Source organism: Camarhynchus parvulus, chromosome 1 (genome assembly GCF_901933205.1).
Source record: "Camarhynchus parvulus chromosome 1, STF_HiC, whole genome shotgun sequence".
NCBI classification, from domain to species: Eukaryota; Metazoa; Chordata; class Aves; order Passeriformes; family Thraupidae; genus Camarhynchus; species Camarhynchus parvulus.
The window spans coordinates 88,230,727-88,254,601 of NC_044571.1; the positions used below are offsets into that span (position 1 = coordinate 88,230,727).

At 50.7% G+C, this 23,875-nt stretch overlaps 3 protein-coding genes across 4 annotated transcripts; 1 reads left to right on the forward strand and 2 right to left on the reverse strand.

Annotated features, from left to right (window-relative positions):
- Positions 1 to 208: 208 nt before the first annotated feature.
- Positions 209 to 4,051, reverse strand: EMG1 (EMG1 N1-specific pseudouridine methyltransferase). The gene is made up of 6 exons (XM_030955131.1): positions 3,898 to 4,051; positions 3,706 to 3,807; positions 3,235 to 3,376; positions 2,848 to 2,906; positions 1,279 to 1,428; positions 209 to 529 (listed from the first exon to the last, which is right to left on the reverse strand). The coding sequence occupies exons 1-6, from the start codon at positions 4,036 to 4,038 to the stop codon at positions 416 to 418; spliced, it is 708 nt and encodes a 235-aa protein (XP_030810991.1). The 5' UTR covers positions 4,039 to 4,051; the 3' UTR covers positions 209 to 415.
- Positions 4,052 to 4,220: 169 nt separating this feature from the next.
- Positions 4,221 to 10,841, forward strand: PHB2 (prohibitin 2). The gene is made up of 10 exons (XM_030958077.1): positions 4,221 to 4,422; positions 4,503 to 4,587; positions 4,662 to 4,741; positions 5,110 to 5,294; positions 7,409 to 7,538; positions 8,010 to 8,113; positions 8,522 to 8,599; positions 9,143 to 9,219; positions 9,444 to 9,449; positions 10,269 to 10,841. The coding sequence occupies exons 1-10, from the start codon at positions 4,296 to 4,298 to the stop codon at positions 10,297 to 10,299; spliced, it is 903 nt and encodes a 300-aa protein (XP_030813937.1). The 5' UTR covers positions 4,221 to 4,295; the 3' UTR covers positions 10,300 to 10,841.
- A 3,689-nt stretch (positions 10,842 to 14,530) lies between these two features.
- Positions 14,531 to 23,547, reverse strand: PTPN6 (protein tyrosine phosphatase non-receptor type 6). Of its 2 annotated transcripts, XM_030957142.1 has the most exons (15): positions 23,238 to 23,547; positions 22,850 to 22,972; positions 22,347 to 22,541; positions 20,074 to 20,293; positions 19,214 to 19,330; positions 18,932 to 19,048; positions 18,434 to 18,530; positions 17,952 to 18,031; positions 17,697 to 17,846; positions 17,460 to 17,591; positions 17,039 to 17,193; positions 16,676 to 16,743; positions 16,157 to 16,308; positions 15,349 to 15,446; positions 14,531 to 15,241 (listed from the first exon to the last, which is right to left on the reverse strand). In XM_030957142.1, the coding sequence occupies exons 1-15, from the start codon at positions 23,243 to 23,245 to the stop codon at positions 15,133 to 15,135; spliced, it is 1,821 nt and encodes a 606-aa protein (XP_030813002.1). In that variant the 5' UTR covers positions 23,246 to 23,547; the 3' UTR covers positions 14,531 to 15,132. The 2 variants fall into 2 exon arrangements, with proteins under 2 accessions (XP_030813002.1, XP_030812994.1); XM_030957134.1 differs by having other exon boundaries at positions 17,460 to 17,846.
- Between the last annotated feature and the right edge of the window lie 328 nt (positions 23,548 to 23,875).

Consider the following 23,875-nt stretch of genomic DNA (forward strand, 5'->3'; position numbering starts at 1 on the left):
TTCCTCTTGGGTGCCTCAGTGTGGGAGTGTGAACTGTCACATGCCGCCGAGCAAGGCGATTCTACAGGACCGAGTGACACCAGGGTGAGCAGGGCACAGCTAAGAATTCCACTTCTATGTGACAAATTCGGGCCAAGTCCCTGCTGTAAGGGGATCCAGCCTGCCCACATATGAAAAATGAGAAAGTAAAATTCACGAGTGCTTTTTACTCAAAAAAGGTACCTTTAATAGGAGGAAAAAGGGTCAGTGGGGCAGTCCATTTAAAGTCTCATTGCTTCAGAAGCTACAAGGACGAAGTTGAAGTGTTTTCCAGGAGCCCAAAGCCCAAACCAAGTCCACACCCAAGTCAAAGAGCCCTTCCAGAATGTGAAGTCACTGTATACAAGTCCATCATGACAGCAGTAGCAGCAGAAGCTCATACTATTCCCCACACTTCCTCAAAGGCAGTAGTAATTTTAGCACACGTCAGGGCAGCAGAAAGGGGATAGTTGCTGATGGAGACCATCTTTTCTGTATAGTCAACATTGACCTGGGAGAAGAGGGGGGGAAACAGAACAAAAAAAAAATTACCAAGTTGCAAAAAGCTTTCACTGAGCCCCATCTCCATTAGTACAAGAAAGACAAGGAACCACTGGAGAGGGCTCAGCAGAGGCTGGACAGATTATTGAGACATGGAACCATCTTTTATGAGGAGAGACTGGAGGGCCTGTTTTGTCTAGGGAAGGGAAGACTGAGAGGGATCTCGTTAAAGCACATAAATATCTCAATGATGGGTGCCTAGAGGATTGTGCCAGACTCCTTCCTCTGGTGCTCAGTGACAGGGCAAGGAGCAGTGGCCACAAACTAAAACACAAGAAGTTTCACCAAGACAGGAGGAAGAACTTCTTTACACTGAGGGTGGCAGAGCACTGAACAGGCTGCCCAGGGAGGTTGTGGAGTCTCCCTCTCTGGAGGGATTCAAAATACACCTGGACATGTTCCTCTGTCACCTGCTCCAGGTGACCCTGCCTTGGCAGGGGGTTGATCTCCAGAGATCCCTTCCAACACTAACAACTACAGAGGCACAGTTTTTCCTCAGCAGGGAAACTGCCAGTTCACTTGGGAAGGACAACAGTCGCAAGTGTTGCAGTTGTGGGCCTTTTTTCTGATAAGCATACAGGGGAAAATGGGGGGCTGGGTGGAGGTGAAACCAAGCCAAAAAAGAGCAGATAAAACCTCCATACTCAGAACAAGACTGAAACCTTTTCACAGCCCCAGGTAAGGGATATACACACTTACCGAGCCGTGGGCAAAAGCTCCCACCACGATGACAACTGGCTCTGCTGCAGGAACCAGCTCACGCAGATCTGACACCTGTGATGCTGCAAAAGAGGTGCCAATCTTCATACAGCCCACGGGCAGATGGTCAGTCACTGGGTTTTTAATCACCTACAGAAAGCAGAAAATTAATAGGGGTGTAGAGGCAACAGATCCTGACACATAGCTAGATGCATTGTTTGCTAAAAGCAACAGACAAACAGAAAATTCATCAGCTGGTTGCAGGCTGCAGCTCATGACTGGTGCATCTGGAGCAGTCCACCCTCATTGTCCTTGGTGGTGCTGTTATTCCACAACCAACACTGTGTACGCAGTTCGACATCACAGACTGCCCTTGCCCAAAAATCAGATCCCCTTGGGGTACACACCCTGTTTCCCTGTCCCCCAGATTACCCACCAAGTACACCCAGGTCCTTGAGCAAAACCAATCCCAGATGGTTGAGATGTGCCCAGTATACAGGTGATGTAGAGGTAGATGAGTCTTGGCTGTGGGGAGCAGTAGAATGAGTAGCAGAGCTCCCCATGAGCAGCAGTGCAATTCCTCAGTAATTCAAAAATCAAAAAAGTCCACAAGACCTTCTCCAAGTGACAGTAGGCAATACAGAATAGCCAGGAGAAGCTGAATAGCCAGGCACAGCACTGCTCCCAGAAGAGCATCCCAAACACCACCTTCTCCTGCAAAGAAGCCATGAAGGACACATTGGGCAGCAGGGTCAGGATCCCCAGGCACAGGGACAGAATGAACCCCAGCAGATGTGTCCAGATGTGTGCCAGTCTCAGTGTGTACCTGGAAGATGCTCTTGAAACAGGCACAGAGGGATGGCATGGAGGACCTAGAGTCCCCTTTAGGCAGCTCTGTTTCATCTTGGCTGGCAAGCAGGCTGCTGCTGGGATTTAAAACCACTCTCCTTTGGGGAGTCTGAATTTTCCACAAGAAAGTTACAAAATACATTTAAGTCATGATTAGTTCTTCTTTGCTTCTGGGAGTCTTGCTGACCTGCCTGCTGATGCACTGGCTGGGGCCAAGCCTTCTCTGCCAAGGTGACATCACCATCAGCTTCCTCAGGCTGCTGCTTTTCTGGCATTTCCAGCAACAAGGGTAGTTTTTCATCCAAGGAATCCGATATCATGATAAATCCTTTGTCCCTGTGGTTAATCCAGTCTTGCCCTCTGTGACTGCAGAAGATGTTCAAGTTAATTATATCTTCATTTCCACCTCTCTCTGCCTTTTTGAAAGCTGTACCCAACACGTGTCAATGTCCAGGCGTGGCAGTCAGGCTCGGGTGAGGAAACAGATCCCTCAGCTACAAGGACAGGTGTGTTTGGGGTTTCCTTCCTGCAGCAGCAGCTCCTAGCCAGGTAGCACGTGGGAGAGCCCCCCTGAAGCCAGCACCCCCAGCAAGGATAGGACAGGAGAGAATAGCAACCACATCCACAACCAAAAAAAAACCACCTCCCCTCTAAAAAATCCCTCCTGCATTGCCGTTAGAATGTTGCAACATCAGCTGTGAACAGTTACAGAGTATTTACCTTCAGCAGTTTCTGAGGCCCATCAGCGGCTCTAACACTGAGCTTATGCAGCAACTGAACTGGCAAAGGGAAAACAAGAAAAAAATCACTTAAGCTGCGTGGTGATTTGCTGGATGAATCCCATGCTGTGCCTGAGCTGAGCTACACAAAAAGTCTCCCTTTAGAGTTCCCATCACAGTCTGAAAATCCTTATTTTGCTGACAGCACAGCCTTCTGCAGGCAGTCCCCACTGTGCTAGGGAGCACACAGCTGGAAGATGCTTTCACTTCCATGCTCTTTTCTCACCTTCACATTTTAAATTCAGTGCCAGTTTTTGACTTTTCCCAAAGTTCCCCCAGTCCTGACCAGCTTCTATTCCATAGCTGGTGTAGGGTTTGAATTGCTTACCCATAAGTCCACAGAATCGATCAAAAGTTCTTGGGATTCTGGTCTGGGGATTGACTTCAATGAGAACATTCTTCTTGGTGTGGATATAAACCTGCAGGAGCCCAGCCCGATTCAGGGGGCTGTCCATCAGCATCAGGAGACTCTGAAAGCAAAAAACACACGGTAGTGGAAATAGAAAGGCACAAGAGAGAGAATGCTAGGGAAATCGACAGTTAGCCCCCACAAATGCAGAAGGGACCGATGCTGAAGCTGAAAGCTCATCCCACTATGGGATGTAACGCTGTAACGCTAAGAAATCAAGCCCAGACACCAACAGCGACTGAACCCAAAACCCACCAACGTAGCGGGGAGGCCAAACTCGCCAACGGGCTCCAGGGGCACAAGCGGACCCGCGGGACGACGGCCCCGATCCGCCGTGCCGGGTACCCCGAGCAGCCCGGGCCGCCACAGGCGCGCCGCACCCCGCGGTACCTGGTGGGTGATGTCGGGCCGCACCTCCCCGGGGTCCCGGCCGTTCCGCAGCAGCAGCGCCTTGTGCTTGTCGCAGTTGAGCAGCTCGAACGTCTTCCCCACCTACGGGCAAAGCGCGGACAGGTCAGCAAGGAGCGAGAGCATCCCCAGCGCGGCCCGGCCGGACCCGCCCCGATCTCCCGCCGCCCGCACCTTCACGGTCTCCAGACTCGCGCCCTCCAGCACGACCAGGAGCCGGCGCTGCCCGCGGGGCCGCTTGCCGCCCATCGAGCGCCCTTCATCATCTTCATCCTCCTCCCGCGCGTCCCCACGTGCCCGCCTGGGCGCCGCCATTTTGTCACGCGGCCCCGCCGGCCCCGCCCCGGCCCCGCCCTTCCCGCCGCGGCCACCCAAGATGGCGCCGGGGCGCGCCCTCTATCTGGCTCCGGCCGGACCCGCTTCCGGAGCGCCTCGGCCGCCGCGCCGGAAGGCGAGTGCTGGGGGCGGGAAGGGGCAGCGGGGGCGCTCCCGGCGCCGCGGTTTCCCGCCGGAGCGGCACGGCGGTCGCTCCTTCCGGTGTCCTTCCCGGCGGGGGCGGCGGCGGGGCGGCCATGGCGCAGAACCTGAAGGACCTGGCGGGGCGGCTGCCGACCGGGCCCCGCGGCGTCGGAACCGCGCTTAAGCTGCTGCTGGGCGCCGGTGCCCTGGCCTACGGCGTGCGAGAGTCCGTCTTCATTGGTGAGTGGAGTCCCCCCCAACCCCTCGGATCCTTCGCGCCCGCCGCCTGTGCTGACCAAGCCTCCGCTCTCTCCCCGCAGTGGAGGGCGGCCAGCGCGCCATCTTCTTCAACCGCATCGGCGGCGTGCAGCAGGACACCATCCTGGCCGAGGGGCTGCACTTCAGGTAGGGCCCGGCCCCCCCGGCCCCCTCCCGGGCCCGGCGGGGCCCTCGCCCCTAACGCGCCTCCGCTCCCGCAGGATCCCCTGGTTCCAGTATCCCATCATCTACGACATCCGAGCGCGGCCGCGGAAAATCTCCTCCCCTACCGGTTCCAAAGGTGAGACCGAGGGGCCACGAGGGGGGAGGCACGGGACAGGAATTCCGCCATAGTGCTGGCGCTCCTCAGACAATTACAGATTGTTAAGGGCTTAGAATAGACCTTAAAAATCGTTTGGTCACAATCTCCTGCCGCGGATAGTGACACCTTGCACCAGACCAGGTTACTCAAAGCCCTATCCGACCTGGTCATGAGCACCTCCAGTGCTGGGCCATCCACAGCTTCCCTGCACAACCCGTGCCAGTGCCTCACCACCCTCACCACGCCCCTCTCCCCGTGGGTGCCGCCTGCTCCTTGTCCCATCCCGGCTGGGGGGCTGCAGGAGCTCTCGCTCTGCCCCGCGGCGCTGACCCGCCTGTGCCCCGCAGACCTGCAGATGGTGAACATTTCCCTGCGGGTGCTGACGCGGCCCAACGCGGCCGAGCTGCCCAGCATGTACCAGCGCCTGGGGCTGGACTACGAGGAGCGGGTGCTGCCCTCCATCGTCAACGAGGTGCTCAAGAGCGTCGTGGCCAAGTTCAACGCCTCGCAGCTCATCACGCAGAGGGCCCAGGTGAGCCCGGCCCGGCAGGCTCGGGTCGGAGCTGCTGGGTGGGGGAGCCTCCTGGCAGGGGAGGGAAGGGTGCCTGTGCTCAGCTGGGGAGTGCATCCACGTGGGAAGCGTGTCCCACGTACAGCTTGATTCCAGTACAGGTACAAAGACTGTGTTGGCAGCTTCCCAGGGGGAAACTGGGTCTGTTGGTGCACAGAGTGCAAAATTGCACCAGAATGTAACACTAGGGGAGGGAGAGCTGGTTTGCTTCATTGTCCACAGGTGTGGCTGTAAAAACACAGATCTTGGAATGACTGTCAGAGCAAATTAAAGAGTTTTGAAAGTTCTGAAAAACAATGGGAATGAGCAGTTAACAAAGCACTAGCCTGACAGTGATGGGTGCTTCAGAAGGTCACAAATAACTTCTGTTCACGATCACAGAAGGGGTCAGCTTGGAAGGGACCACAGTGGGTCATCTGGTGCAGCCTCCCTGCTCAAGCAAGGTCATCCCAGAGCACATGGCACAGGAGTGCATCCAGATGGTCCTGGAATGTCTCTAGTGAGGGAGACTCCACAAGCTCCTTGGCCAGCCTGTTACAGTGTTCTGTCACCTGCACAGTGAAGAAGTTATTCTTCATACTCAGGTGGAGCTTCCTGTGTCCTGGTTTCTGCACATTGCCTCTTGTTTTATTGTTTGACATCACTGAGAAGAGCCTGGCTCAGTTGTCTTGGCACCCTCCCTGCAGGCACTGATTAGAAAAGGCTTAGAGTGTCCTCTGGGGGAGTGTTGCAAAATATTAGAAACATTTAGCTTAAAAATGCCTGTTGTGAAAGTTTGTATTGTAATAGTTTGATTGCCAGGGATTCTGAGAGCTCTTGTCCCCTTTAGCAGCTGGTGCAGAGAGGGGGTGCTGGCCTTGTAAAAGGTTTTAGAGGAGGTCCTGCAGGACCAGGAGGGTGCTGAAGAGGAAGAGTTGTTAGATGAAGTACAAAGCATCTCTCAGCTACCAGAGACCACATCTCTCATCCATGTCAAAAGATCCAAAGAGTAAAACTGAGTGTCCTTAGGTTTTGTTGTAAGAAATGATCTGCATCCCCCTGGTGAGGGGCTTCAGCTTTTTGTGCTCATCCACATGGAGTGCACTGGAGGAATTTGTTGGTCTTCATGTAGAAAGAGAACACATGGAGAGGATGGGACAGCAAAGAATGTCTGTGAGGGTTTCAGCTGTGTTGGAACAAGGGCTGTTAAGCATCTGTGATCTCAGATAAGAATCATTCTTTGATCTCTGGAATTTTGGAACAAACTGAATTGCATTTGTCTTCTTGTCACGTATCCATCCAGTGCTTGTTATGATAAAGTGATGTGGTATTGAAGGGATTGATAGGAAAAAAAAATCAGTGATTTCATGTAGTTGTGCACTCACAGTTTCCTCAGGAAAGGTTTCTGCCACTATTTAGAGTTCTGCTCAGAAACAGCTGCAGTAAAAGTAAAAGCAAATGCTCTGCTGGCCAAGCATGTGATGCTGTAGCAGTAGTTTCTGTTTAAGTCAATATTTGGTGCAGCACTTGTCAGGCTGCCTGAAAAAGGTGCTGGGAACTAAGGGTAGAATAAATCAAAGTATCTAACAGCAACACCCGCCCAAAGCAGCCAAAAAAAGTGGAGTAGCTACACTAGACAAGTAGCTACTGTAATTAAGAGATGTGATACAGGTTAAAAAAATTATGTGGTCATTTCTTTTTTGTGTTGGAGTACAGTTATGAAAGCACAGCCTGCAAACAGTGGCAAACCCAGGGTGGATAAAGAAATGCTTATTGCCAAACTGTGGGAACTATGGAGCTGGATGTGGCAGGATGTGAAAGCAAAAGATGCTTTCAAGGTTTTTTGCTTTCACAGTGTTACTTGCATAGAACAGTTTAGTAGTAACTATAAATGAGCTGTAACAGAGTCTTGGAAATGCTTTTTGTGGCTGTGGATGTGTTACTCAGAGAAGATGTTGGTGTCCATGGTTTGGAGCTGGGGTTGGGGAATGTCTCTCCCAGCACGGTGAAGAGCAGTTGTGCTTTGCTTTTGGAGTGCTCAGGAAGTGAGAGCACCCTGGCTTGGTACTACTCTTGTTGCTGTGTGTGTGTTTCAGGTGTCTCTGCTCATTAGGAGAGAGCTGACAGAGAGAGCCAAGGATTTCAGCCTCATCCTGGATGATGTGGCTATCACAGAGCTCAGTTTCAGCCGTGAATACACAGCTGCTGTGGAGGCTAAGCAAGTGGGTGAGTTCCACTCGTGCTTGAAAAGGGTGGATTGCCTTTGCCTTTTCACTGAGCTGTTAAACAGGGAGGTGGAATTTGGGCTAGTGTGTCACTGCTGTGTCACTGTATAAGTTCAGGCACAGGGTTACAAATCTCTAAGCCTCCTTTGTAACAGAGCTGAACAGGTTTATTTTGCAAGTGTTACCAGAAAGCCTTAGCCAATGGAATAGACCACAGGAGGGGCTGAGTTCCCAAAACTAAGGTTCCTCTTCAGACTGGGACTCTGTCACTCACTGTGGAGGGTACGTGTGGAGGGTCTGGGTGCTGTGGGTTTTACGCAAGAAAAGGTAAAGTGCTCTCAGGTATGTTTTGTACTTGGATGTGTTCTCAGAATGTTACTGGTTCTTTGGGGAGCAGAGCCCTGGTCTCAGCTCTCAGGTTCTGATGGAAGACACAATGTGGTTCCAATGCCTGTGTCCCTTCTCCCTGCAGCCCAGCAGGAGGCACAGCGTGCCCAGTTCCTGGTGGAGAAGGCCAAGCAGGAGCAGAAGCAGAAGATAGTTCAGGCCGAGGGGGAAGCGACAGCTGCCAAGATGATATCCTGCTTCGGGAGGTTTTGTGGGATGTGGCTTGTGAGCTTGGCAGTGCTGAGAATCTGTCACACTGGGCTCATGCTTAGGAGACTGGGATCTGTTGATAGCTTCAAGTAGGTCACTGTTCTTTTTTCCCCTCCTGCAGTCGCCTGGAGCGAGGTTTGTCTGAGGTTACAGGCCATGGGCCTGCGCTCCTTGTTGTAAAGTTTAGCTTTCATTGGCTGTGTGTGACTGTAATCCATAGTGTTCTTATCTGGGCAGGTGAAAATATGCCTACCCAAAGGCCCATGTTACTGGGATAGAGATTGCTTTTTACCCACTGAGATGTTCTTTAATATGGCTTAGGAAGAATTCCTTGAGGGTAAGGCGCTTCTGTTTGCGGGATTTTCCTTAGCTTTGGTTCCCTTGTACCTCGGGGAAGCGCTCAGCAGGAATCCAGGCTACATCAAGCTACGTAAGATCCGAGCGGCTCAAAACATCTCAAAAACGGTGAGCGTTTGGGCACAGAATTCCCTTTGTCTTTTTGCAGTGCTTGTGTCTCCCCAGCCCAGTGGCCACATGATGAATTTAAGGCGAATGTGATTGCCCTGTCCTGATCTTTGTTCCTGCCCAGCCCTTCTCTGCTCAAGTAGAGCTTAAGACTTAGCAAGGATCTGCAATTAGATGTGAGGCTCAGAGTTCATGCCCTTCATATGACATGGCCAGATCCACATCAGATTCCATCACCCCGCCTCTGCTGCAGGCACCAAAAGCTTCTGGTTACCTGCAGCTGAGAAAGGGGGACAGATAAATGTGGGATCAAAGGTCTTTGGGACAGAGAGACAGAATGAACACTTCTTTTAGAAAGTCTGATGGCTCTGGGATGGGAACTCAGGAAGTAGGGAGTTGTTTTGGGGAATTGCATTGATTTAAATGAGATCTTAAGTAATTATGAGAGTGCTGTATCTGAAGGGGGAGATGGGTTCCTAGTGCTGTTTGTCCATGTGCATTTTTAGTCCTTGATGCCATGTCTGTAATGTATTTCTTTTTTAGATTGCTGCCTCACAAAACCGTGTGTATCTCACAGCAGATAACTTGGTACTGAACCTGCAGGATGAGGCCTTCACCAGGTAAAGGGGCTGGGTGCCTGGGTTTGTCTGCACCCTTCCTGGGAAGCTGCTCCCCTTTCTGGAGCTCTCTCAGGATCTTTTTCTGAGGGATGCCAGAGGATGTAGCCAAGTTGGGAGCAGCCTCTCCTACTGTGGGAATGGGGATTTTTGTTAAATCTCATCAATTTACTCTTGTTTTTTTTTTCTTTCCCACCCTCCACCCCTTACTGCATCTGCTGACGCAGAGGAAGGTAAGGCACTGCACGTTTTGATCCCTTTGTTAGTACTGGAGCCGGGGTGTTGCTGTTTCCTGGTGCCTGGCATGTTTCTGGCCTGGGCTGTTTTGGCCCCAGCAAGTTTATTCCAGTCTCTACCTCAATTCCCATTTCTGATGTGAAACTTGAAGCTTTCCTTGCAGGGAACCACACAAACATGTACATGGAGTGTGCAGTAATTGGAGCTCCATGTGTGCCTCGTAAGGAGCCTTGCATGGGAAAGGCAGCAGTAACTGTGGAGCCTTCTCTGAGCTACCACATGTACAGGGCATCCTGTGGTTATGGCAGACAGGGCTGGAAGGAGGCAGGCAGATGATCTTGGGAGTTTGTGATGGTTTGGGCTGATGATCTCTAGGGAAGATGCTTTTGTTATTCTCCAAAAGCTTTCCAGTTCGTGTGAGACCACCCCATCTCCTGCTTTCAGAGCTGTCAGTTTGGTGGCTTTGCCTGATCTGTCCAGTGTTTACTGAAAAAGGCAGTGCCAACTGAGCTGACAGGATGCAGCTGAAAGCTTAGATTTCTCAGAACAGAGAAGGGAAACCAGAGTTGGTTTCTTTTCTCTGGACTCTCGGATTACAACGTCCTTTTTCCTCACCTCTGACCACATTCTGTTATATTTGTTCCGGAAGATTTAAGGGGCTTTGAAAAAAAAACACCTGCCTAAGAGGAAGGACTTGGAAGTCCAGATCCTTTGGGTGTGACCCATACCTCAGAATCCATATTGAGGAGCTGGTAGAGCTTTGCTTGTCCTTTCTGGTGACTTGTACTGATGACTCCCTTCTGTCTCCCTTTCAGTGACAGTCTCCTACCCAAAGGCAAGAAATGAAAGAAGCTGAAGATTCCTAGAACCAGCGTTGCTGACCAGCAGAAGATAAGAGTGAGGATCTTTGAACTCCCTCCACTAGTATTGTTTGTCCTCACTATGAAGTTTTTAATCCAGTAGCCAGATTTTGTCCCCATGCCTCTGCTCCATCTGTGGTGATTCAGTTACAGGAATGGGCCCTGCCTCTAGGCAGCCGTAATTCCTTCCTCATCCCACCAGTTAAATTTGGAGAGGGGGCAAAGGGGTTTACTGGTATTAACCCACGTGGATATTTGCCTCTAATCTTCATTAATATTTAGATTTGTATGTAGGATATCAAATTATTTTTTGGCCAAGTGAGGGAGTTCTTCTGCCATCAGCACCAGGCTTTTTTTCTAGTAAATTTTGTTTCTCTTTCACTCTTGATCCCAAGAGAACCTGGGAGTGAATTCAGGACAATGCCATTCATTGGGTGCCTGTCACTGCTGGAAAATCTTACTTGTGTCACTGTCTGCTCAGTGATGCTTTCAGATATTTGTAAAAATTAAAAAAAAAAAACAACCAAATTTTTATTGTGTCTAAGTGTGCTTAGTGCATGGTGAAAAAAAAAAAAAGTGGTTGTTTTATGTAGTCGGAGGTGGAATAGAGATTTTATTTGGTTGAAATACACTTGTAGTCACTGGCAGATCATCACAGTGTGGGGAGAGAGATGTTTGGATGCTCATAGAGCTGTGTGGGTGACAGGCTGGTTCCTTAGCTGCCTGTGAGGGCTGCAGATGAGGGTAGGTTTACCTGCTTTTCCAGGTCACAGCAGCATCTCTATGCTGTGTCCTGGCCTCCATTGTTACACCTTGGGCTTTTTCCCCTCTCTGCTTTCGTGGTTGAAAAGAGGAGGAGAAATCTTCCTCCACTGACTAAACTCTCCTTTGCTTGTGTTTCAACAGCAAGATCTTGTGTCCTTCAGGGGGAGCTTCTTTGCTGTTTCTCTGGGCTGCCCTATACTAAGATTTAGGGCTTTCAGGTTATCACAGCGTCATAGAATCATAGAATGTCCTGAGTTGGAAGGAACTCACAAGGATCAAGTCCGGGGCAACCTAGAAGTTAAACTTTAGGTCAGAGCTTTGTCTAAACACATCTTGAACAGAGACAGACTCAGGGTTATGGCTGCTTCCCTGGGGAGCTTGGCCACCCTGTAAATTACTCTTTTTTCTGATATCCAACCTAAACTTCCCCCTGTACAATTTAATTACCCTTTTTTCTGATATCCAACCTGAATGCCCCCTGTGCAGCTTTAAGCCATTCCCTGTGTCCTGTTGCTGGACACCAAAGAAAAGAGATCAGCACCCCCCCTTCTGCTGCCCTTGAAGAGGAGGTATTAGGTCAGCCCTTGGTCTTCTCCAAGCTGAATTAACTTTGTATCTACAGCTGCTCCTTGTAAGTCACACATTTCCTTGCTGTCTTTGTTGCCCTCCTTTGGAGGCATTATAATATTTTTATATCCTCCTTGTATTGTGGAGCATGAAGCTGCACCCAGTGGTGGTGAGGCTGGAGCTGAGTGCAGTGGGACTCTCACTTCTCTGGCCAGTTAACTATTCTGTGCCTAGCACACCCCAGCATAACACACCTGGCAGGGCCTGCCATCACTCAGAATGCCCAGAGCCTTTTCTGCAGGGCTGTACCTCAGTCTCATCCTTTAGTCTGTACTCACATCCAGGATTGCAGCATTCTGGGTGCAGAATCTGGCATTTGCTCTTGTTCAGTTTTGTGTGGATGAAATTGTGTACACGTCTGGCTGTGTGCTGAACACTGTCCAGAGGGAGATGGTCACACTATCTAAAGCTTTGCCAAAACCAAAAAACAAACCCACACATCTGCCTTTCCTTTGACTGCTAGGTGGGTAGCCTTGTTGTGAAAGGTTATTAAATTTGTAAGGCAGGACTTTCCCTTCAAGGACTCGTGCACGCTTTGATCAATGACTGTGTTGCCTTTCAAGTCTTTTTCTTGATAGCTTCCAGACTAATTTTCTCCACTGTTTTACCAGGCACCAGTGAGACTGATTGACCTGTAATTACCAAGATCTTCTTTCTTGCCCTTCTTGAAAACTGGGACAACATTCCAGCGTCCATCTCAACTTACAGAGATTCCCAAGGCTGTTGATTAATAACTGAGAGAGGTTTCACAGTTAAATTGACCAACTCTTCAGTACCCTGGGAGGAATCCCACTGGGCCCCATAGACTTAGGTGCATGCTCTTGTAGCAGGAAATCCCATACAAGTTCCAAGTCAGCTGGGAGTTCATCGTTCATCATTCCCCCAGCCATGGCCATCCAGCCCAGGGCTCTGGCACCCCCCATCACCAGTGTCAGAGGAAGAAGCAAAGGCAGCATTAAATGTCTCTGCTTCATCACTGTTTGGGGATGAGGTGACCCACCTCATCAAGTGACATGCCTTTAGTCTTCCTTCTGCTCTTAACATGCTTAAAAATGCCTATTTTTACCCACCATAGTACCAGACAGCTTCAACTTGACCTTGGGCTTTTTTTCCCTAGATTGGCAAGGGGCATGTCTGTCCTGCTGCATAATCTGTCCTTTCCAAAGTCCAGACACTTCCTGTTAAATTGCAGAAAGAGATCCTTGCTCAGCCAAGCGAGGCCTCCGGGTCACTGGCTAGACTTCTGACACATAGTTGCCTGCTCCTGTGCTCTTGAAAAGAGGCCCCTTAAAAAGTGAGCAGCTTTTATGTACCCCACTATCCTCTAAAGCAGATTCCATGGGGACCTTACCAACTGCTTCCCTGCAGCCTAAAGTCTGCTCTCTCCAGGTCCAGGGCAGTAGCATTACTTACAGTTTTTCACCTGTCTCCAGGATTTTAAACTCAGCTGTTTCATGATCATGATGGTCAAGACAGCCACCCCAGAGACCATGTCTATTTACAACAAACCATCTCTTTTTACAAATAGACAATAGCTCCAACTTGAGCTCTCCAGGGAAGAAAAGAGGCCTTTGGGGGCTTCTTCCTCCGGTGAAGCAGAGCACAAGATCTTTAAAGGAACAGATAAAATCTATCGATTCCTGCTTTAAAGCTTACTGGCAATCAGAGCCATAACCAATACCCATATGTTTTGACTTGCAGTATCAAGAAAGCACAAATTCTTTGAACCAGCTTTGAAAATGCATTCTCAAATAGTCACCCCAAAGTATTTGTGTGTAACAGATCCTATGTAAAGAAGAGTAGACTGCTTATGACAGTGCTGTATTTCTTGATGTGCAGTCAGGAAAGTTCTTGTTCAGTCTAAATTTTTTGTAGACCGGACATTATGGGCACATTAGGCTCAGGGATTTGAACACAAATAAGGTTCTCAGTAACCTGAGCTTGTTCCACACAATGTCTTAATTTTCAAGCTTCAGGTAGAGTTTAAGCTAACCCTTGGTATGCCTTGGTATGCCAGGCTGTGGCAGCTGTTTAAGAAGACAACTGGGTCCTTGTCCTTTGAAGCTACCCAGGGGTCTCAGGCAAAGGTAGGTATTTCCTTAGGCTAGGACTTTAGCCATTCCCATTGCTTACAAGAGGCTATCTGGCATTGTGAAACACAGTACGTGTCCCTCCACCCATTTTTACTTCTGCCCCTTATTTCCCCCACTGCCCCTTTCCTGTTTCTTCCTCTAGTGGCAATGGAATTGCAGAGCCAGCTGGGAAATGCACACACAGGCCTATGGGCTCACAGGCTAAGGGAAGCTAAAGGCTGGCACACGGAAAGAGGGTCTGCTCACAAAGTGTCTTCTGCCTTCCAAATGCTTCCAACCAACTTTCTTGCCATATCAAATGACAGCAAGCAGTGTCCTTCCTCCCAATGCACTGTGTATAAATCCTGGTGGGAAGGGGGCTCTGGAGGCCTTTGGACCAGGCTGCTGCTGGAAGTGGCAGTTACCAGCACGAAGTCAGAGCAACTGTGGCTTTGTCTGTTCACATTTTGAAAACCCACAAGTAAAATTTAGATATAAAAGCTGTGTCAAAGTTTGTCACACCTGACTTGCCATGCTCAGACTTCCGTGCTGACCACCAACACTTGAGCCTCACAGCAAGGGGCCACCATAATTGGTCACAGCTTCTGTTCAGAAGCCTGAAGGCAACAGGAAATCAGGAAAACTAAGCTGGAGCCATCTTCATGAGTCTTTTCAGGTCTGCAGGTGAAATCAGGAGTACAGCTAACACTTGAAGAAGAAAACCTTTTGGGACCTGCTAGTCAAACACACAAGTTTATTTACAAACAAAAAGGAAAACATGGCCATCACATCAAATTCTGGTATATTTACAGCATCCAGGTGAAGGATGAGATAGCAAAAGGATAAGAGGGGCAGAAGGTTGGTATTAAGGAAGGAGGAAGTCTCCTGTTGAATTGCAGAGGAGCTGAGCTGAAACAGGCCAAAACCTTCATACTTGAAAAGCTGAGGCTTCAGGGAACACAAACAGGATAAACTCTTAACTCACAGCAGTAGGCAGAGATGTAGCTCCTGGATTGACCTTCCTTAGCTCTTGGCTGACAATTCCTCTGAAGCTGACACAGCAAAGGTGGGTTTGGGCCCGGTGCTCAGGGAGCAAGGGAGGGAGGGGCGTGACCTTTTCCTGCGAATGGATGATGAGGGGCAGTGCTTTGCTGGCCTGCACAGGCGCGGGACCATGGAGTCAGTCAGCTGAGCTACTGACTCCAGGGGTCACAGCACTGAAAGCTGGCACGGGAGAGAAGGGGAAGGCTTCGTTCCAGTCCAAGAGCAAGGAATGCGAGACAGGCCAGCTGGGATGTGAGCTCCAGTCCTGCAGCCCAAGTTCAAACCCCCATGGGGCTACCTGCAACGTATGATTATTTTTTCTTTAGTGAGCCTTTCAGCTTCTTCTCTGAGGAGCGTTGTTTCCGCACCTTCTCCTCCTTTTTCCCCAAGTTCTCATACACAGTTGACTCCTCTTTCTGCCTGTAAGACCAGGGAAAAAGTGAGGAAGAGGAAAAAGCCAGCCAAGCCAGCAGGCAGACTTGCCAGGGGCAGGCAGAGCTGGGTCTCTGCTTTGGGTGGGCTCTTACTTGGAGGGTTTTCGGGAAACCTTGGGGTGTGCATTCCTCACTGCAGGGGGGTAGGCGATGTTCCCATACTCACACTCGTTTGGCTTGCCTTTCTGAGACTGCAGGAGAGGAAAAACAGGCTTAGAAGAGTGATCTAGGAGAGGCACCGTGGAAGAGTTCTGGCTGTTAAACCCCACTTTGTGCTAGGATCCCAGTGGAAGCTGGTGGATTGCTGAAGTGCCTGGGCTCAGCACACTGCCACTGCCAGGGGTGAGCAGCAGGTGCAAATGCAGCCTTGTACAGGGGCAACAGTGGGGCAACATCTCTGGAGGCACTAGAACACCTAAAAGTCCCAAATTTCTGCTAAAGAATATTAAAACAGTAGGAGCTACAGCATGCTGCCAGAAGCTACAAGGAAAGAGAAAAGACACCACTTATCAAATAGCAGGAAAAGATTCTGCAGCTGCAAAACTGGGATGTGAAAGACAAAGAGGAAAGAAGAGGCAAGGAAAGTCTTTGCTTGTCCTAAAAAAAGTTTGTAACAAAACAGCACTAGGTGATATTATTCAGAACATAGTTAAAGTAACTGATTAAAATTTAACTGCTGTCTAGCGGTTCAGAAGGGATTGGTACTTGAACTGCTAATGAACTTGTCCTTTGAATTTAAAAGTCTTAGAAGAGAGGAACAGGGACACAGATCTTACTGCACGATTGTAGTCTGTGTAGGTCTCAGTATTAGCTTAAAACTTCTGAAAGAGAGCACTTGGGCTCAGAGCCAGCAGCATGCAGGACTTAGGCTCACAGGGCAGCAGAGCCCCTTTTCTCTCACCTGGATAACTTCCAGCTTTTTCTTGGTTGCCTCTATGAACTGGCAGATGGCCATGTAGATGAACTTGTACTGGGCCTCTGTCTGCACCATCCCAGATCGCTGGGCCCTCACCATCTGGATGGTCTTCTGGATGTCAATGTCGCAGTCCAGCCCTAGCAAGGAGCACCAGAAAAGCTTACGGACATATTCACTGCCCCCTCTCCCAGTTCTCCACCAAAAGCAGCCACAGTGGAGGACAGTCAAGAAGTTTCCACTCCTTCCATACTCTTTATTCCTGTATGGACCTCCCAGCTCTCCCCCTGCTCAGTATCTTTGAAGTCTGGCTGTGGATGAAAAGCCAAAGCTCAGGGAAGACTAAAGCCATAAGAAATGGATATGGTACAGAGATCCAGCAGAACAATTTTCTTAGGGCTGTGGCAGGATCTTCTCCCACTGACAGCTGATAGTTTTCATCCCTCTGCAGCTGAACTTAAAGGCAAAACCCTACTGGGTAGTCCAGTTCATTTTGAGTCCTCTTACCCTTGGTAGAGATTGTTTCCACTATCATATCAATGACGATGATAGTCCCAGTGCGGCCAATCCCAGCACTGCAAGGAGAGGACAAGCAGAGGTCAGAGCAAGACAGCTCCTGAAACAAAATGCAGCTGCTTCTGGGAAAGCTTGTGCCTCTTGTAGCAGCTGTTCAGCAATGCCACAAAAGAGTCATGGGTTCAACAGGTAGAGAGTGTGGTGTGGGGGCATTGAAGAAGAAAAAAGCAAATATTGGGACTGGCATATGCTTCACTCACAAGTCCTGGGGTACAGCTGGAAGCAGCAGGACTTTCTGTATCTCATGCTAGGTAAGCTATGGAGGATGCTTCAAACTCCAGCCTCTGTACCAACCTGCAGTGTACCAGAATAGGCCCTGCATTGGGGATGCTCTCTTGCTTCTGGTTTATCTGGTCGAGGAAGCTGAGGACTCCTCCCGGCTCACTGGGTACACCATGGTCAGGCCAGCTCAGGTACTGGTATTGCCAGATCTCACGCACAGCCTTGCCCTGAGAAGAGCAAAGCACCCCACTGGTAAAACTGCAACCCAGTCCTGTCCCTGGCCTCTGTCCCAGGGAGAGGTGAGTCTGGAGCCAGAGAGAATATCTGTCTCCTGCCCACTTCTTGGTGATTCTACCAGTGTGATTCCAGCCCAAACCAGGCGGGAACACCAGCCCCAGGAATGCTGGAACAGCAGCATCATCACGGCACCCAGGAGTTGCCAGGTTGAGGTGTTTGGTGGCTTGGATGGCAGCCCCTGGTCAGACACACTCACGTTATCCTTCGGGCACACGCAGAGGTGCCGCAGTTTGTACTCCAGTGCGTCGTGCTCCCCAGTGTTCTGCACAAGGTAGGGACCGTACTCCTTCGTGCTGCCCAGCTCTGGCCAGTAAGGCACACATTTGTTCTGTGTGGGCAGAGAGGGCAGGGTGAGGATGGGCAGAAGGCAGGAGAGAGAGAAAAAGCAGAGCAATGGTTGAAAGGGAAGAGACACCTCCGGACTGCTACTTACCCGGCCTTTTTCCACCTCCCGTGTTGTCATCACAATAATGCGTGTGTTCTCCTGCCACACCATTTGCCACAAGTCATTGACTGTGGCGTCCAGGCAGCCCTGGCTGGCGATGTAGGTCTTGGTGCACTCATCTGGGCTGATCAGGGTATTCTGAGTGCAGACAGGGAAGGGTCAGGAGGGCTGCAGAGGCAGCAGACCTTGCCCTGCTTTGGCACTGTTCTGGACAGGCACACAGCCGTCTTTCAAGAATCTCACCTTGACATAGTTGGCATTGATGTAGTCAGATCCAGGTATGTTTGGGTCCCTTCCCTGAAGGATGACTCTGGAGTGATCAACTGGGGGTGCAGTGAAAGAATGAACAGTGCAATGAGATACTCCATGCACAGCCACACAGAGCTCCCTCAATGCCCCGTGCCACCTCAGTCATGATTCCCAGGGATGCCCCATATCCTCAGCTCTCCCTCTCTGGGTTCAGACCAATCTCACTCCATCCTCCCATCTCTCAGTCTCTGTGATGGACCACAAAAGCTAATGAGTCTGATGCAACCCTCCCTCCTTCCTTCAAGGACAGGAAAAGGCTGTGACCTTCCTCATCAGTTCTTAAATCCTCAGTGCCATACACCTTGTAACCTGCTCTGGAGGACAGGGATGGTTTGGAGGGAGGGATGACTTCGACAGCTCTTCATTGTCTGTCTGTCCATTTGGTTTATTTTTTATAGTGGGGAAGCAAGACTCACAGGGCAATATGTTCTTGTATCGGTTCTTGCTCTTATTTTCAGGTCTCTGGCCCTCATGACGGTCAAACAGGTGCTTGGCTTCCTGTTTTTGCAGGCTCTGAGAGCAGAAGAAAGAACAGTCATGGCAAGGTCACAATGTATGACAGGGGAGGTGGGCACTAGGAGGCACAGTAGTGGTGGCTCTAATGACACATGGGCATGCTGTGGGGGAGCAGAGAAGTGAAAACCAAACCTAGACTTGAGAAGTCTAAGGCTTGTGCCCTTACTGTCTTGGTGACTCACTTTCCCAATCATAAAAAAGCACATTTCTACATCACTGGGTTCACTTAAAGATGAGACTCATTCCCTAGGGGAACTGGTTCCAAACAGACACTTCTTTCAGAAATAAATTGACAAGACACAAGAAATTTGTGTACAGGAAGAAATCGAGGATGGAGAATGAGGTGGTGTATACAGAATTCCCAAAAAGCCAAATAATGTCCCCCAACAGTTTCTTACATCAAATTCCTCCCAGAATCCAGCCTTGGACGTCTCCTCAGACAGACTTGTCTTCTTGTTCAGTTCGTGCACTCTGTTCTCAATGTCAGCAGCATTCACCCTCGTAGCATAGTAGGGCTGGGGATGGGAAAACACAATAGGTGAGAGAGAGAGAGGGATACTGCTGGAGAGCAAAGTGTCCTCTGTGCACCATGGAAAAAAGAAGGAAAGGGACATAAAGCAGAAAAAAACAACAATTCAGTCCCTCCAAAGGGCGCCTAAAAACCAGGAAACCGGACTTACCTGCTTCAGGTACACAAAGGAACCAGACATCTCCTCAATTCCAATCTTCTTGAAGTGCTCCACCAGATCTGTCAAGCTGTCAAACATCTCAGTCCCTCCAATTGTGTAGCGTCCATTCTAAACAGAGGAAGAACGTGTAATGTCTCACTCATAACACTCATAACAGAATCCTGGAATAGTTTGGGTTGGAAGGCATCATAAAAGGCAGCTAATTCCAAACCCCCTGCCATGGGTAGGGACACCTTCCACTAGACTGGGTTGCCCAGAGCCCCCTCCAGCCTTGCCTCAAACACTTCCAAGAATGGGGCATCCACAGTTTCTCTGGGAAACCTGAGCCAGTGCCTCACCAACCTCACAGTATTTTTTCCTATTAATCCATCTAAACCTGCCCTCTTTCAGTTTGCTCTATCACTCCATGCCCTCGTAAAAAGTCCCTCTCCTGCTTTCTCATGAACCTCCTTTAGGTACTGGAAGGTGCTGTAAGATCTCACCGGAGCTTTCTCCAGGCTGAACAGCCCCCACTCTCCCCACCTGTCCCATGAACAAAGCTGGTGAAAGGCAGGAAAAAGGCAATGGTGGGGTGCAGATTCATAGGCACCACCCTGCACCATCTAGGAAAACACTTCCTCTGGCAGGGAGGTCAGAGGAGTTTGCCCTGAGCACACGGAGTTCATGGCACTGTGCTCTCAGTGGATCAAAGCCCAGAGAAGGTGCATTGCCCTCCTATCCCACTTAAGGCCAGTTGCCTTCTCTCCATGGAATCTCATCATCCCACATGAAAGAAATAGGAGTAATAGTGAGAGCCATTCTGGTAGCATCCATCAGACCACTGCCTCTCCTCCTGCCCTCCCACTGCTCACCTCACACATGATCTTGATGTGTGTGACTTTGAGCCGCGTCCCAGAGGCACCGGCTGCCCCGGCTGCAGCATCAGAGCCAGGTTTAGGCTGGTCAGTGAGGACAGACAAGACAAAGTCCCCAGGTTTGCTGAGGCTCTCCCGCACCAAGAAGGTCCAAGGGGTAGCTTTGGCCTGGAGCAGGGACTCGGCTGCAGGGCCTGACAGATGCCCATGGTACCACCTAAGGAAAAGCAAGAGAGGGTTAAAAAAGAGGTGGAGATGTGAGAAGTGGATGCCCTTGAGCTGATGATCGAAGAACAGCAACACTGGGCAACGGTGAGGGAGGAAGAAAGGAAGGGGGAGACAGAGAGGAAGGAATGAGAGAAGAAAGGAGGAGCAGGATCTTGGGAAAAGCAGCTGAGACAGAAGGTGGAGAGCCGGGCAGAAGAGGAAAGTGCAGGGGATGAGGTGGAGACAGAAGGGACCTAGGGAGCAGAAGGCTGGTACTGGACGAGACAGTGGGAAAGCACCAAGTGTGATCCATTGTGTGACACACACAAAGGCACAGGTAAGTGATACTTTCTGCCTGGAACACCAGTTGGGAGAGGGTAGTCTGTGTGTTCCAGCACCTCACAGTATTATTGGGACTGTTGCCTTACTGCTGCAAGGGGCTCTGGAAATCCAAACACCAGGGAAACAAAAATAAGCCCCCACTGAGTCAGAAACTCTCCCATCAGAATTAGCAGCATGCAGATGGTTATGCTGAGATCAGATCCATTAAAGAACCATTCCAGCAACTCCTCTTTCTGAAACTCAGCCACCTCTTCACTCAAAGGATAATGCCCATTCTCTGAGCACTGCAGCAATCACCCTGGCCATAGGAGTGAGCAACAGGAGCTGATCCATGTGCACATTCCTGTCTTCAATACAAACACTCAGCAGCTCCTTCTCCTCCTAGCACAAGGTCAGGAGCATCCCCATTTGACCAAGGTGTTCCCTGCCTCGCCATGGGGATGTGGGAATGAATTTACTTCCATGGAGCAGCTAACAGGGAAGGCCTGGCGTGGTACTGGTGAACTTCACATTGTTAGGGGGCTGTTTGTTCCCACAAACTGAGATGGAGTTCAGGAGGCCACAGCCCAGTCACAGAGGCAGCTGGGGCATTTATTCATTCCCCCCTGCATCTGGTCAGAGCAAGGGGGTACAGCAAGAGGTTCACACAGTTATTACTGGGCTCAGCAAGTAACTTTTGCTGACCCTCACCTCATGCACTGCAAGAAGCAGCTGGTGACTCTCACTGCATGGCTATCATTAATTTCTGAACCTCCTCTCAGAGAATTGTTCAGCCACCATGTGCTCAGGTGCCACCTTGGGATCAGTTGGCCCCTCCTGCCCATCAAAGAGGTCTCCCAGCCTCCCCTCCCCACAGGGAGGAGGGGGTTAATGGGTCCCATTCCTCCCTCCCCCAGCAAAGCCCAGCTCTTCAAAGCCACGTGACGGAAAATCACTTGGGGAGAGAGTGAGAGGAGCTTTCGTAAGAGCCCGAGGGGGGGAGGGGGTAAGTTTCCAACCGCAGGAGGAAGGGAGGAAACTGCAGGGCCACGAAGCAATGGCCTTGACTGGAGAGGACAGCCAGCAGCAGACCTGCCCCTCTGCAGCCTGACTCCGAGCAAGCTGGGGTCTACCCCGATGTTTCAGCCTCTCTGCTCCCTGCCTCCAGGTGCCCAAGGAGGACCAGTGGAGGAAGGACTTGTCACCCCAGAGCAGGGCATGACAGCTCCCCCGAGCTGCATCAAAGGGCCTGAAAGCAAATCGCGAGGGCAAAGCCACCTGATTTGATTTAGGAACTTGGTGTCAGAGACACATGCAAAGCGGGGACAGGAAGGAGACTAAGCAGGCCAGGAATAGCAGGGGAGCATGGTCCTGCTCGCAGCTACGTGAGTCACCCAGGCCTAGAATAACCAGGGAGGTTTGGGGCACGACTGAGGGCTTCCACACAACGTGTCCCTCCACAGACCACTGCAGACCCACAGCGGACACCGCAACCTTTTCTTTCAAAAACAGTGTATAAATAGCAAAGGCAACCGGAAACCAGAAGTAAAAATAGATCCCTACTAGACCTGCTGTGATGGATCAAGGTACACACAGCTATTCCTGGGGATGCTACCCCCATGGACACAGAGGAGGTCAAGAAAGGCATTTTTTGCAGGATTTGCTCTGGGGATGCCGGCAGGACAGAAAGAGGCCATGAAACATTTAATCACAGACACAGCAGCTCCGTGCTGTCCCTGTACCTCTCTGTCGTGGGGTCAGAACAGTTGAGCGGGTATCTCAAGTCGATGATGGTTCCATCTTTGTCCTGCAGCGAGCCCTGTTGCTGTGTGTAGTACTCCACCAGTTCAGACAAGGTGGCAAACTTCTCCCCTCCATACAGGTCATAGAAATCCCCAGTATTCTGGATGCGGATGTGGGTTACCTGATCACCAACCCTGTGGAATAAAGCACAAGGCAGTCCAATGAGGTGGTTGGAAAAGGGGCAGGAAGGTGTCCTGCACTACCTCCCACCATGGAACCAGAGCAAACCACCTCCGTGAATGGAGATGACTGGAAAGAGAAGCTCCTTGGGCAGCTTGAGGGAAGCTCTAGAAGACACTGGGAAGCTGAGGTCATTTTACAGCTTGAGAAGAACTCAAAGGAATAGAGACAGGATGAAGAAGATGCCAGAGGACATGTGAGGATCTAGGCCATCTGTGTACGTGACACGGCAAAGACAGAAGCTGGAGTCCAAGTTACTGACCGGACTGAAAGGGAAAAATCCCCCTGATTCCTCCGACTGGGTCTGGCCAGGAAGCTCCCATGGACACCTCGTCCCTTCAGTAAGGCTTCAGCTTCCAGCCCACTCAGGTCACGGTGAAACCACCTAGCAGAGAAAATAACAGCAAGACCAAGTGAATAAAAAAGGCCAGGCACTATTGTGGAGATCTATAGGGTGCAGAATGGTCCCCAGTCAGCATCCCTAGGTGAAAATCAGCCGCAGCAACAGCATCCCTTGCTGCCTGATGCCTCCCCCAGCCTATGGACGGTTCCCATGAGAGATACGGCTTCCAGGGCCATCCCTGCCCTCATCCATCCTACTTCGCTGGTCCCATTCCTCACACACACACAGACCTCTCAGACCCTCTTACCTCACCATTGTGGAGGGAGAAAGAAGAGGCGGCCAAGTGGCTGCCACCAAAGCAACCCAAAAAACACAGAGGAAAAATCAGTTTGTGCTGGAAGGGAAAGGGAAGTCGGAGGTCTGTGCTGGGGCACCCAACGCCAAGCTGTTCCTGCGCCTCTTGGGAGCTGGCCATGTATCTCTCCAGGAGCTGACTGTCAGTCCATTCAGGCCCTCTCCATGCACCTTTCCCTGGGCAGGTGCCTTGATCCCTGGCCCGCTGTGCAGCGCTGCTGGGCACGGGCAGGCGCGAGCCCGAACACAGCGGGGCACGCACAGCTCCGGGAACAGGAAGCGCTCTGAGCCATCCACTCCGCAGCCCTGAGCTGCTTTGCATACACTTCTGCTTCTCCTTTTGTGTCTTTCCTCCCCATAGCCCCTATTATTTTTGGGTCCCCGTCTTTAGCACCCAAGGGCTGACTCTTTGCATGCATTTTGGGTTCTGGCCGTGTTCACAAAACACAGTTCTGCTCGTCCCCTGCTCCCCTTTTCCTCCAAAAGGCCAATGAGCAACACAAATGGTCCCAAATGTTCTACATGCTCCATACAGGCACAAGGGGGAATCCGTGTGAATCCAGAGCTGCAGACTTCAAGGTCCAGGCTGGT

What these genes read in the sequence shown, in the direction of transcription:
- EMG1 (XM_030955131.1), bottom strand. Translation starts at nt 4,038, where the DNA reads ATGGCGGCGCCCAGGCGGGCACGTGGGGACGCGCGGGAGGAGGATGAA. An exon ending in GGCCCGACATCACCCACCAG is followed by an intron (nt 3,377 to 3,705) that starts GTACCGCGGGGT and finishes TTTTGCTTTCAG; the next exon opens with AGTCTCCTGATGCTGATGGA. An exon ending in GGCCTCAGAAACTGCTGAAG is followed by an intron (nt 1,429 to 2,847) that starts GTAAATACTCTG and finishes TGCTTTCTGTAG; the next exon opens with GTGATTAAAAACCCAGTGAC.
- PHB2 (XM_030958077.1), top strand. Translation starts at nt 4,296, where the DNA reads ATGGCGCAGAACCTGAAGGACCTGGCGGGGCGGCTGCCGACCGGGCCC. An exon ending in TCATCACGCAGAGGGCCCAG is followed by an intron (nt 5,295 to 7,408) that starts GTGAGCCCGGCC and finishes TGTGTGTTTCAG; the next exon opens with GTGTCTCTGCTCATTAGGAG. An exon ending in CTCAAAACATCTCAAAAACG is followed by an intron (nt 8,600 to 9,142) that starts GTGAGCGTTTGG and finishes TTTCTTTTTTAG; the next exon opens with ATTGCTGCCTCACAAAACCG.
- PTPN6 (XM_030957134.1), bottom strand. An exon ending in TCTGACCCCACGACAGAGAG is followed by an intron (nt 20,294 to 22,346) that starts GTACAGGGACAG and finishes GCTTTTCCTTAG; the next exon opens with GTGGTACCATGGGCATCTGT. An exon ending in GTTTCCCGAAAACCCTCCAA is followed by an intron (nt 15,242 to 15,348) that starts GTAAGAGCCCAC and finishes CTGGTCTTACAG; the next exon opens with GCAGAAAGAGGAGTCAACTG.